This window comes from Petaurus breviceps, unplaced genomic scaffold (genome assembly GCF_028583685.1).
Source record: "Petaurus breviceps papuanus isolate PSGF00001 unplaced genomic scaffold, PetGlider_PUasm1.0 90847, whole genome shotgun sequence".
NCBI classification, from domain to species: domain Eukaryota; kingdom Metazoa; phylum Chordata; class Mammalia; order Diprotodontia; family Petauridae; genus Petaurus; species Petaurus breviceps.
The window spans coordinates 26,293,193-26,307,262 of record NW_027187360.1 but is presented as its reverse complement, the minus strand read 5'-3'; the positions used below and the strand labels follow the sequence as shown (position 1 = coordinate 26,307,262).

General features: G+C 40.1%; 1 protein-coding gene across 1 annotated transcript in view; it reads left to right on the top strand.

Moving 5' to 3' along the window:
- The window catches only part of CACNA1B (calcium voltage-gated channel subunit alpha1 B), a 251,565-nt gene that overhangs the window by 141,526 nt on the left and 95,969 nt on the right, over window positions 1-14,070 (top strand). Inside the window, exon 21 of the mRNA XM_069072690.1 lies at window positions 10,886-11,012. Within this exon, the coding sequence (XP_068928791.1) occupies window positions 10,886-11,012 (127 nt within the window). The remainder of the gene's footprint in view (window positions 1-10,885; window positions 11,013-14,070) is intronic.

Sequence of the window (14,070 nt, the reverse complement as noted above, 5' to 3'; positions counted from 1 at the left end):
GTGCTGAGCTCTGGGCCAGTCAGGGACTGAGTCTTTGTTATATAATCTGGGAGGTTGGCATTTTGCTTTGGGGGCTCACTCATGAGAAGGATTTTTGATCTCCTGGTCGAGACTCTGAGTAACTGTATGTTCAGAGCCCCCTCACTGCTTTGATGTCTGTGTTCCCTTGTTCCAGTGATGTATGTAAAGTGTATAGCAATATTGCTTTACTCAGACAGTTGGAGCCCTGTCTGTTGGTCTTTGTACTAATTTCTCTCTTTGTATTTTCTCCATGTTCAGGGTGCTGACCTTTCCCCTTAAATAGTGAATATAATTAAAGTAGATTCTTGACCCCTTTAAAAGTTGTCTTTCCTTTAAGGATCTACCCTTCATCTAAGCTAAATAGAGCACAATGGGCTTCCCCACTTGGTTGAGGTCTGAAGATGATTGGGGAGAAAGTTAATCCAATCTCATTATCAGCAATGTCCTTTAGATGCTGACTTGAGGAGAATGAGTAAATAAGAAGGGATTGGATCTCCTCAATAATTGGTTATTTAATAATCATTTCTCTCAGATTCTCAGAGGTTACAGTGATGAGGGAATGTATCTCAGGCATAGGGGACAAGCAGGTATAAAGGCATGTAGCCGGGAGTTTGAGTACTGAGTTGGGGTATGGGGTAGTGTATAGTAAGTAGACCAGTTTGGCAGGGATGTGAGATAGAATGGTGTGAAATAAGTCTGGAAAGGTAGACTGGAACCAGATTGTTGAAGGCTTTAAATATTGAGATTAAAAGTTCTATTTTATCCTAGAGACCATAGGGAGCCACTAACGATTCTTTGCATAGAGGAATGATATGGAATGATATTCTTTAAGAAGATTATTTTGGTAGCTGTATGGAGGATGGATTGAAGATGGGAGAGATGGAAGAACAGGAGATCAATTAGAAGGCTATTGCAATGAAAAAGAGAAAAGTGCTAGAGATGCTGTCAAAGTAGAATCGACAAAACTTGGCAACTACTTGAATGTGGGGAATGAGAGAGAGAAAAGAGTGGAAGATTGATTCTGAGTTTGGAAAACTAGAAGGATGGTGGTACCCTCAACAGATATTGGGAAATTCAGAGGAGTGAGTTTAGGAGAGAAGATAACGACTGTTTTGGATTTGTTGAGTTTGCATCTTCACAAAAAGAGACTCAGCTTAAGGCATTTTAGTTTTTGAAGGCCACCAGAGGGTTGCCTTCCTAGAGACCCAGTTGTGAAGTAGGGCTTCACACTTGTTCTTTTGGCATCTTCCTCTTATCCTTCTTGATCTCTTACCCCTGTACCTCTCCCAGCTTCCTAGTCCCATCTGCCTAGATCCCCCGGGTCTTGATAATCAATGAGGAATGGAATCCTAGTTTGAGATCTTTGAACCTAGGTGAATGATGACAAGCCTTGCTTTCTTAGGGAGAATATTCACAGCTAGAAAAGAGTGAAAGGGAACATTCTTAGGGGGAATGGTGTATATATTTAAGAGCCAAAATAGTCTCTTATGGAAGAGGATTTTATTCTAATGAGGGTGGGGATCAGGTAATGAATAGGTGATGACACATTGCCAATCTCCAAGTGATTCTATTCATGAAATGACTTGGATATAGTTTTCATTCCTTATGTATTTTCCCCAGAATTATTCAGGCTTGAGAAAGATCTGAACATTAAATTTGTGGAAGAAGTCTTACATGTAAACCAGAATTATACTTTACATTTATTTAGTATTTCATTTCCCCCCCAACTACATGTAAAAACAATAATTTAATGTTCATTTTTAAAAACTGTGAGTTCCAAATTTCTCTTTCTCTCCCTCCTTTCCTTCCTCTTTCCCTGAGACAGCAGGCAATTTGATATAGGTTATATATATGCAGTCATGCAAAATATGTTTCCATATTAGTCATGTTGTGAAAGAAAATATACCAAAAAATCTCAAGAAAAATAAAGTTTTTTTTTTTTTTAAAAAGGATGCTTCGATCTGCTTTAAGATTCCATTAGTTCTTTCTCTGGAGGCAGACAACATTTTTCATCATAAGTCTTTCAGAATTGTCTTGAATCATTGTATTGCTGAGAAAAGCTAAGTCATTCACAGTTGATCATCATACAATATTGCTGTTACTGTGTACAATGTTCTCCTGGTTCTGTTCCCTTTACTTTGTATCAATTTCTGCAAGTCCAGCTTTCCCTGAAAGCATTCTACTCTTCATTTCCAATAGTACAATACAATAGGAGCAAATTAATCCCTCACACATGTCTTACATGTAGACGAGGGCAACAAAATGGTGAAGGGCCTTGAGTCCATATCAAAGAAAAATTGGTTAAAGGAATAGGGAATGTTTTGCCTGGAGAAAAGAAGCTCAGGGGTCCTGTGATAGCAGTCTTTATGTATTAGAAGGACTGTCACATGGAGAAGGAATTAGACTAGTTTAAATTGTCCTAGGAGGCCATCATAGACAACAGTGGAAAGTTAGAAAGAGACCAAGTTAGGTTTGATATCTGAGGGGGAAAATGCTTCCTGACAATTCGAGCTGAGAGTGGATTTGGCTGCTTCAAAAGGTTCCTGCTCTGTGGAATCTTCAAGGCTCAATAACAATTTGTAGTAGGGATTGCATTTTTTTTTTGTGTTAGAAGTCCCCTCCAACTCTCAAATTCTGGATTCTTTATAGTTTACAAAACATTTCATACTTCATAAAGCATTTGAGGAGTGCCACAGGTATCTCAAATGAGTATTATCCGATCAAGGAATCATTTGTAGCTGTGCATGCAAGGTCCTGCCATAAGTGAGTGAATATTTCCTTACTGTTCATTACTCACTGTGTGTGTCCACGGGTAAATTACTTCATATTTCTGAGTCTGTCTCCTCATCTGTAAAGTGAGGGGATTGGACTAGATGGTTTCTAAGGGTCCCTTACGTTTCTAACATTTTATAAATCTATAACAAGAGGGTTTTAGGATGATTAATCCTTGGTGCGGTAGATTGGAACTGAAGGACTGAGGAGAGAGTCAGGGAGGCCTTGAGGAGGCTCAGGTAGTGATTTAGGTAGGAGATAATGAGGGCCTGGACCAGCGGTGGTGGCTCAGGGGAGGACAGCAGACAGGACAGATGTGAGGAGAATAATGAAGGAAGATTTCGTGGTTTAGAAGTTGATAGGGGTTACCTTGGTGAACCTAGAGGTGTGGAGGGTTCCTTGAGAAATCGGTGCCTTGAATGAGTCCTCCAGGAAGGATGGTGAAACTAAACTTAACACGGCAATGAGGGGGTTGTGTTTCCACATGACTAACTCAAGTTGGTGTGCCTCCTTGCAGTGGGACCATAAAAAGTACACAACAAACACTGAATTAAATTGGATTGGCTTGTTTAATTGAAATCCAGGCTTTTACGGTCTTAATATAAAAGATTCTCTACACAGAAATAACAGGTAAGGGTAAGTCAGTGTTAGTGTGCCTCTGGCACTCACTTTATAAGTCTGGATTTGCAAGGTCAGACTTCAGGGGGCCATTTATTCTCTCTTAGATGCTCTTCTTGTATTTCATGTTAGCTGCTACTAAGTGAGTGGTTTTGTCTTTATTACGTCCTCATAATTTAACAGACTAGATTTCTCATGGGTGAGGACAAATGAGAGAAGGGGATTATCATAGTCTTTGCCATTCAACGAAAAGTTTTTTTTTCTAATGTGAAACAATAAGTCTTTAAAATGAAATAAGGTGCATTCAATATTTACAAAACATAATTTCAACAGGTTGGGTACTCCTGCCACTGACATTGATTGAAACTCCTGTTTACCTCCGTTGATGGTTTCATGAGGGGCCAAGCATTTGGTGATGAGCCTCCTTCAAATTTAACTAGATTTATCCTCAGGATAAACAAAGAGATTTTAACTGGGACTTTACTCAGAGTTTTTTTTCCCAAATTGGGAATACTGGCCACAGGGTGTTTGTTTGGTACAACTATTGAGGCCTTAAAGTAATTTTTATGCCATAGTGAAACATCTTGAGAAAGATATAATAACAACCCCCAACTGGAACAAGATTTAAAGAAGTATAACACATGGCTTTATTAAGTATATTTCTTAAGAACTGTTATCAATAACCACTTAACTGGACTGTGGTTCTTTTAGTTCCAAACAGAAAATCACCTCCCAACTTTTCCCTGAACTTTTCTTAAACTCAAAATCCTATCTGGGGCATATATATTGGGCCAGCTCCTGTCCTTTGGTTTTGGCGCAGTGTAGAGTCAGAAATCTTGAGAGTAACTTCCATGGAAATTCCTGAGAGGCTGTGTAGGTGAACAAAGTTGGATTTGAGAGGATGTTGGTCAGTTTCCAATGTGGTGCCTCTTTCCTTCACAGTTGTTTCCTAATGCTATTCCACCTCTTCCTTGGGTGATTGGGTGGTAAATCTGCTCTGACAGATAATAATGGATTTAATTTGTCAAATTACATCTTATGAGTCAGTATCTTTTATGAATGGTCCCAGGAAATCTGTCAGTCCTGGGAGCTGAAATATCAGCTAATGAAAATAATTAAAAATGAAAAAACGAACAAGTCCAAAGAAGATTAAACCCCTCTACAGAAGGCTTAGTTAAAACAGAGGTAGCAGTACCTTCAGTACTCTTGGTAGGTTAGGCCTCAGTAGTATGTTCGGATATCATTGGCAGACCTTAGAAGAGAAGGAAAAAGATGAAAGGAATGATGAAAGTGCAATGCAGATAAAAAGACAGTGGTGAGATATGGATGCCACTCCAACTGCCTCCCATAGGGAGGGTCAATGATACCTGTCCTTTAGTATGGGCTAGATACTGTGCTATGCAGTGGCGATCCCATGACAAAAAGTGAAACAGTGCCTGCCCTCATGGAGTTTACATTCCAAAGGGAGAGATTATATATATTTATATGTAGTTTTATATATACATATGTATATGTATGTGTATATGTATATATATATAATAGATGTGTATACACATATAGTCATAATATACATATATATACACACAAAATAAATATGAGATAGCTATTAAGGAGGTTAGACTCTTGTTCTCTGGTCAATTTGTTATGTCCTTAAGGAGAAAAGAGGCAAGTTAGAAAAATTTCAGGAATTTCTAAATTGCTAATAAAGCCAAGGCTTTATTATTCCTATTGACTGTTTGCAGCTTTTCTGCTTGTGAAGGTGTGCTCAGGAACTGTGGTCAGCTTGGGTACTGAAATCCTCATGTTCATGTTCATTCACAACCACAAACCACAGACCTGGATCTCTCCAGGATGGGTTCATTTCCTAACTGACAGAGTCTCAACTCTAGTGCGTTCCTTCCCAGTTCAGTCACAGACTGAGAGTTATGTGAAGTTGCCAAATTCTGAGTCTCTGAGCCCAGGTAGGATGAGTGCATCAGGTCTGGTACTGAGAGAATGGCATTTTTGTCTATGACATCTTCACCCTGTAGGGGCTACTCTTACAGCCTGCCTTGTTTTCCCTGATTATCTACAATGACCTTGTCCTCTGGGTCCTTATTTGAACCTGTTTGGAATCAATTTATATTTTCAGCTACCATCAACTCGGTGGGCACTGAAATCCTTATTAGTCACCCATTGCGAAAAGTAATATTTTGATTTGTCCAGAAACTATCTCCTTCAAGTTTTACTTCTGCAAAATCGGGGGTAATAATAGCATCTGCCTCCCAGGGCTATTCGGAGGGTCAGATGAGATAAGAGCCATTAGGCACTTAGCACAATGCCTGGCACACAATAAGAGCTGCATCAGTGTTAGTTGTTGTTACTGCTTCCCCTCTCAAGGCCCGTGGACGACTCTCTGCATTATATAAATTTTAGCTATTATTATTATTACATAGTGAACCCTCAAGCATCCAAGTTGGGGATGAAAAGGAAGTGGTGATGTCTTAGGTGAATTGAGGAGCTATGGCTGCTTGATTCTCCACAGTCTAGAAGAGGAGTTGACAACTCATGGTGTTTGTGCCCAGTTATGCTGCCATATAGAAAACTAGATTCATTGTTTATTCATTCACTCATCACACTTTTTCTTAAATGTCTATTGTGAGCTTGTGGTGGGTGCTAAAGGAAATTACTAATTTAAATAAGAAGTAGTCCCTGCCCCCGTGGGACTAGTAAGGAGATGAGACATAAACATGTAATGGCCCTTAAGTGTATTAGAATAGTATAAAAAAGGGAGACAGGGCTATGTGGAGTCCAAAAAGAAAGGCCATTGCCAACTGAGGGAAGCAGGGAAAGCTTCATAGACAAAGTGGCTTTGAATTGAACTTTAAAGGATGAGTAAGAATTCAACAGGGAAAAAGGATAAGGGAAGACATTCTAGGGATAAAGAAAAGGCATAGAGAAAGCAAAGGTATGGTGGAGGGAGGGAATACAACAGGTACAGCATGGGCAGGCAATAATCCAGTCATATTACCAGTGTGGCCCATGGGTATGGCACCTGCCACAGCACCTACAACCTTCTCTTTTTTGGAGCTGGCACAACCTCCTTCAATGTCACTTACTCATCAAGTCTGGATCCTCATTCTTAGAGAATGAGGGGTAATCCTGGTGTGGAAGAATATATTCTTGACTTTCCACTATAACTCCTGAGCTATGTTATGCTTCCCACTTACACAAATCAGTAACAATAACACCATTGATTCTTTAAAATTATTTAAATATATTTGCTATTTTATATTTTCTCGCCCCCTTAAACCTCCCCTATTTAAAAAGAAAAAAGAGAAAGGAAACTCTTAGATCCAATATGCACAGTCAAACAAAACTGATTCCCTGAGTGGCCATGTCTGTCAACATATGCCTCACTCTGCATCTCTCTGTCAGGAGGTGAGCAGCATTCTTCATCATGAGTCCTTTTTGGTTGACTTATGCTGGCCAGTTTTTATAATCTATGCACCATTGTGGTTGGCCAAGTCTTTCAAAGTTGATTGTCTTTACAAAGTTATAAAGACAAATAGCACAATGAGGTGATAAGCTAGGTGGCGAAGTAGAGTCCTGGACCTTGAGTCAGGAAAACCGGAGTTCAAATTCAGCTTCAGACTTACTTGCTGTGTGTCCCTGGGCAAGTCACTTATCTTCTATCTATCTAAGTTTCTTCATCTGTAAAATAAGGATCATAATGACACCTCCCTCTTAGTGATGTTGTGAAGATAAAAAGAGGTTATATTTATAAAGTGGTTTGTAAATCTTAAAGTACTTTTAAAATGCTAGCTATTATTATTGTTGCTGTTGTTACTTTTTATTGTATAAAATGTTATCCTGGTTCTGCTTACTTTGCTTTTCCTCATTTTATACAAGTCTTCCCAGGTATCTCTGAAGCCACCCTTTTCATCATTCCATATAGAACAATTACATTCCATTACATGCAAATAACTTATTTATTTGTTTACCAGTTAATGGGTACTCTTCGGTGTCCTGTTCTTTGCTACTAGAGAAAGAGCTGTTATGATTATTTTGGCATATATAGATCCTTTTTCTCTTTCTTTGATCTTCTTGGAATATAAGTCTGATAGTGATATTGTTGGGTGAAAGAGTATGTACATCTTAAATATTTACTAAAAAAAAGTTACTAAAGTTACTGAACTTTTTGGACGTAGTTCTAAATTGCTTTCCATAATTGTTAGACCATATCACTACTCTGTCAACAATGCATTTGTATACCTATTTTTTTTTTCCTGAAGGCCTTCCAGCATTTGTCACTTTCCTTTTTTTTGTCAACTTTGCCAATGTAGTGTGAGGGGGAAACTCAGTTACTTTAATTTGAATTTCTGTAATTATTAGTAGGGCAGCTAGGTGGCACAGTGGATAGAGTGCCAGGGCTGGAGTCAGGAAGACTGGGGTTAAAATCCACATTGCTAGCTGTGTGGTCTTGCGCAAATCACTTAACCCTGTTTGCCTCAGTTTCCTCATCTGTAAATTGAACTGGAGAAGGAAATGTCAAACCACGCCAGTATCTTTGCCTAGAAGATGCCAAAAAGGGTCATAAAGAGTTAGACATGACTGAAATAACTGAACAACAAAAAAGTTATTAGTGATTTTGGTAATTTTTTAATATGACTATTGATAGTTTGAATTTCTTCCCCTGAAAGCTGTCTGTTCAAATCCTTTGGCCATTTATCACTTGGGGAATAGTTCTTATTCTTATAAACTTGTTCCTTATATATCTTGGGTGTGAGACTTTTATCAGAGAAACTTGCTACAAACAATTTTTTACTTAGCTGTTTCCCTTTGAATCTTAGCTGCATTGGTTTTAAAAACTTAAAAATTTTTTGTAACCAAAATTGTCTTTTTTATCTTCTATGAACCTTTCTATCCCTTATTTGATCACGAGCTCCCCCTATCCATAGAACCCAAACAGAATTTCTTCCTTAACTTGTCTAATTTGTTTATGAATTGATCTTTGATAATAAAGTCATATATCCAATATAGAGCTTATCTTGGCACATGATGTGACGTCTTTGTCTAAACCTAATTTCTGCCAGACTGCTTTCCAGTTTTCCTAGCAGTTTTTGTCAACTAGTGAGTTCTCCCCCCAGTACTTGGGGTCTCCAGTTTTATAAAATACTAATCTACTAGATTCATTTGACACTTAAAAGTGGAAAATTTATTAGATGAGAAGGCCAAAGCAAGAATAATTGTAGTGTAACACTTTTTCAATAGAATGAGAAATTAAGAGTAACCAAAGCAAACCCATAAATCTTAGTCATACTCTCCTAACAATGTACATACACAGTGTCTGTGGAGGGGAGTAGAAATACATTTATAAAAACCTAGCATGAGTAGGAGATCCATGAGTAGATCAGAGTGCCTAGAACAACTTAAGACTCTGGGTTCCAGGCCTGGATGTTAGTGGTTGCTTTTAAGCAACAGTCTATAGTCAGGGGTGGGGAACCTACAGCTTTGAGGCCACTTGAGGACCTGGAGGGCCACAAGTGGCCTTGAGGCTGCAGGTTCCCCACCCCTGGATACCAAGAACAACTTGCTTCTCTTTGGAGATTCTAAGATTCTCTGCCTTCTTGACTGAAGAAAACTTTTTTTCCCCTCATCATTCCCAGCCTTCTGAAACAGTATGAAGCTCTTTCAATAAAGCAGACACATCATAAACAGTCACCCTAAACCTGGGGTCTGTAGCTTTCCACTCTGTTCCCTTGGCTGAGTGTAAAAGTATTTTTTTAAAATTACTTTAGTGGCAAGCTGTTCCCTTAAGCCAGAAAACTACAAAGCTTCTCAGAACTACAAAGCTGCTCCCTTGAGCTCTGAGGACTTTCCCCTTTAAGCTAAAGTGGGCAGTAGAAGGCAAAGTGATCCAGACCTTAGGGGTTGGATCCTTTTAGGTTGAAGATCTTCCTAAAAGAGGAATTTGGAGAAATCCAGCCAGGTCTTCATATAGCTGAATTCTCCAGCTCTCTGGAGCAGCTACAGAGCTCTCCTCCAAACAAAATAGTCTTTAGCTCTGCTTTCAGGACCTGTCTGTCCTCAGTTCTCATACTGTAGATGATGCTAAAGAGGAATGTGGACAAGCCCAGCCAACTCTTCTCACTCAATCTTAATCAATTTGATTTATGTGACTCTTCATGAATTGGTATCCTTCAGCATCTCCACCCCCCCCCCCTTATCAATAAAAAAGACTTAGTTGCTGAAAGTGGAGGATCCAGAGTCCTGGGAATGTCCTTCTCACTTGTCTGGTCTTATGGGCAGTTCTCTTCGATTTAGTGAAACTAGCTATACTAAGCTCATCTATATTCCTTACATTTTCTTTTAACAAATATACTATTCTTCTTTGTATAGCCACCTGCATTTTAATGAATGACTCTCTTTCTTTGTTTCATATGATGTATAAATATTGCTTGCTGAATTGTGAATAGTGTATTCCCCATCAACTGCTGGTGGAGAATGCCATACTCTGAGTATAATAAAAGCTATTTCTGATTCATTCTGGCTTGTTGGCATCAGCTAGTCAAATTGAGAAACAAATTCATGCAAAATATCAAAAACAAAATGCAGTTTTCTTATTGTCTCCAAATAGTTCTTTGATTGATCATTTTTCAAGTACAACTGTCAAAATCCAACTTGAACTACTAGGTAAATTATTATTATTTTTTACAGGTCCAAAAGGCATGGCTAATTCTTTCAACCAGTCGCTAGACGTTTTCTCTGTGGCTTTACAGATACCAATAATAATATTCCAATACCTGAAGGCCTGTAATTCCTTTAGAGTGGGTACTCCCTCAACAATGCAGATTGCAAAAAAAATGAAAAAAAAATGCAGATTGCAACCCCCTTGTGCCTTAGTAGATGGTTTTCCTGTGGCCAATCTAGTAATGAACTTCTTAAATTTAACTTGGCTGGTTCTTGGACAATAGACAGTCAGTCCATCATTGGGATTATACTCCAAACCTTTCCAGAGTGTGTGGACCTGTCAGATCTTACCTTCCACTATCAGGGTCACCTCCAAATCACAAGCATGGCAGGAGGACTTTATTGGGAGGATAATACTAGTAATTAGTTTCAAGAGCAAAAATAGCACTTTACATTCATATGGTGCGTTACAGTTGTCAAAGGAATTTCACATCCATTATTTCATTAGATACCATTTGGTGGAAATGTGAACTTGAAGAAGTTAGATGACTTATCTAAGGTCACATAGTTTAAAAGCAGTACAGACAGTATAGCTAGAACCTAGATCTTTTGATTCCTAATCCGGTGTACTTTCCTGGAGTTCTTTCTTCCTTTCAGACTGTGCCCCCAAAAGGGAGAGAAGCCCCTTAGTATTTCCATTTGCCTCAATGGTGTTGGGCCCGCTGGCATGTGGTGAATTAGACCTGTGGCCTCTATGGCCATGCTATTGACCTGTGCTGTTGACTCTTTTTCCTTCTTACAGTGAACAATGTTGACTTTGAAGGCAAAGTGGAGGAGAAGAAGGACGTGGAGGCCGGTGACGGGACAAGGAGTGGACCCCGGCCAATTCTCCCCTACAGCTCCATGTTCTGCTTAAGTCCCACCAATCTGTAAGATTCCCCATGAACTCCTACATACATGCGTACTTGTTTGTGGGCTGTACATGTGTGTGGGAAGCTGCCTGCCTGACCTGTGGAGGAGGTAGCAGAGCCAGCCTTCAGTATATAGATTTGAAACCGTCCACCAAGTGGGCTGTGATTGAGTGGCAAGTGTTGAGCTTCTAGGTACCCTGCCCTGGGCTGACTGTTCAGAGGACACAGGAGAAGGATGGTCTCTGGCCTTAAGGAGCTGACACCGTAGTTGGGAAGATAAGCCTGACTCACAGGATATGATTGTAAGACAATGGAAGTGTTTGTCAGTCTAGCCCTCCCTTTCTGTTGCTTTTTTCACAAGGGGCAAGGATTTAGGATCCTGGGAGGACTTAGGTGCCTTCTCTGCTGGGTTGCTCAGGCTTACCTAGTGTACCAGGTTTTGGCAGTTTTCTCCTGGTCTAGACCTTGAGATGCTGGGCATGCCCACCAAGTTCTTCAAGGATCCTGAGTCATTGGCCTCTGAAGGCAGAGCCACAAAAGATGCTATTTGAGTGTCAGATTAAATAGAGTAGATTCATAAGTGCCAGAAGTCAGAGGTGAGAGAGGTTACTGTGGGTTGTAATAGCCAGGGAAGCTCTCTTAAAGAAGGTGGACCTTGAAGAATGGGTAAGATTTGAAAGGAAAGAGTTCATTCCTAGTGTAGGGATGGGTGTGTCTGTGTATGTGTGTATGTATGTATGTGTTGGGAGTGTGGTGATAGGGAAAGAAGATCAACTGAGATGGAGCACAGGGTCATAAGTCAATAAGCATTAATTTATTAAGTGTCTATTATGTGTAACCCATCCAGAAAAACAGGGCAAAGTGCTAGTTGATACAAAAAAAGGAAAGAATCCCAGCCCTCAAGAAGCTTACAATTTAATGGGTGCATATAGGGTTGGAGGCAGGAGCAATGTTTGGAGGTAAGGCAGGGGCTAGATGATGTAAGGCCTTGAATGTCAGACCTTAGACTCGATGCAATAGGGCACATAGTAGGTCCTTGAACAAAGGAGTGACGTGATAGAGGCTGTGCTTTAGGAAGATTGGTTTGATAGAGTGGGCAAGATGGATTAGAGAAGGAGGGAAGGACTCAATGTGTTGGAGGACAGGCTGCCTGAGCCCTCCTATAACAACCATTTGCTTTACCTTTTTAATCTCCTCCGTCCTCTAAGCATAGATGTTCCCCAGGGCTCAGTTCTGGCTCTTTGCTTTCACATTCCCTTCCTCAGAGGTCTTACCTGCTTTCACAGACAATTACAGCCGCCAGTAGAAATCCAGAGTTCTGACTCATTTTTAACACATCTGACCAGTCCCTAAAGTCTGGTCATTCTCTCCCTTTTTGGTCTTTCTCCTCCTTCCCCTCTTCTTCATCCCCATGACCCCACACTGGCATACACTACTGTCTGAAGACTGTGTGATCCTGGCACATAACTGTATCCACAGCCTGTGCATGCACACCTGTATCTGCGGACCACATATACCCTCTGTCATAAGATGTGTCTTTGTGTGTACCTATTGTCACATGCCCTAGTCAGGTCTGACTCTGCATGATCCTGTGGGCCATACTGGCAAAGATAATAGAATATTTTCCATTTCCTTCTCTAGTGGATTAAGACAAACAGAGATTAAATGATTTACCCAGAGTCACACAGCTAGTAAAAGTCTGAGGCCAGATTTGAACTTACGTCTCCCTGACTCTAGGCCCAGCACTCTATCCACCGAGTCACCTAGCTGTGCCTATAGGCTGTACCTAATGCCATACACCTGTATGTGCAGAAATGAATCATGGGCATACCCATGACTGTGGTCTATACACGTTATACATGCAGACCTGTGGTCTGCTCATGCTGTCACACAACTATATCTTGGGTCTGTATAAACTTATAAGGACATGGCATCAGGAAAATTTCTGAGTCAGAACCGTGGGGCACCCACCCAAGTTCTTGCTATGACGTGGGCAAAGGGTTTTGTTTTAGGAGAGTGGTATTTTTGTCTATGACATTACTCTCACACTGTAGGTGAGACTCTGAAAACTCTCCTTGTGTGTCCTAATTAGCCATTTGGGGGGTCTGTCCTCCAAGACCTAACATGAACCTCGCTGGAATCAATTTATGTTTTTGTCTCCTATCAACTCTGGAGGGCACTGAAATCCTTATTTATCACTTGCTGTGAAAAGTAGCACTTTGATTTTTCCAGATATTACCTCCTTCAAACTTCGCAGGATGTCTGCGAGTCTAATCCTGCTCCTTCCCTGTGTTCTGGAACTGCTTCCACCTTCTCCATTTGTCAGCTCTTCCCTCTGTTTTCTATCCCAAACTGGAGACTGAATCTTTTAGGCTTTAGCCTAGAATATGAGATATCAAGACAGAGGAGAGAGTTTGTAGGGTTAAGGAGATGGCACTGACTTTGGAGCGGTCATGCTTGACAGATGTAAACAAATTGGAAGCTGGGTTTTATTTTTAAAAAATGGTTTATTGGTACCTTTTTCTAGCACAATCACACAGGCTTTTCTCAATATACCGGTTAGTTCTTACCCCAAATTGAATCTCTCCTTTTAACAAAGAAAAATGGTTAAGCAAAAATTGTCTATAGTATATGTGACATTCTATATTTGTAGTCCCTCTTCCCTCTGTCAAGAGAAAAAGGAATATCAAATCATCTGTTCTCCAAGACCATTATTATTATTTTGGAAGCTTTATATATATATATATATATATATATATATATATTTTAAAGCAATTGGGGTTAAGTATCTTTCTCAAGGTTACACAGCGAGTTTTTTCCTGTGGGTGTTAAGTATCTGAGGCTGGAACCGATCCTGGGTCCTCCCGATTCCGGGGCTGGAGCTCTCACTCACTGCACCACCTAGCCACCCCTTGGAAGCTTTATTTTAAGGGAGACAACTTTTATGGGTCAAATAGGAATTATTTAGGGGAGGTGAGGAATGAGGAGAGAATAAGAGAGGAATGAAAGGAGGAGTAAGAGAGAGGGGAAGAGAGAGAGAGAGAGAGAGAGAGAGAGAGAGAGAGAGAGAGAGAGA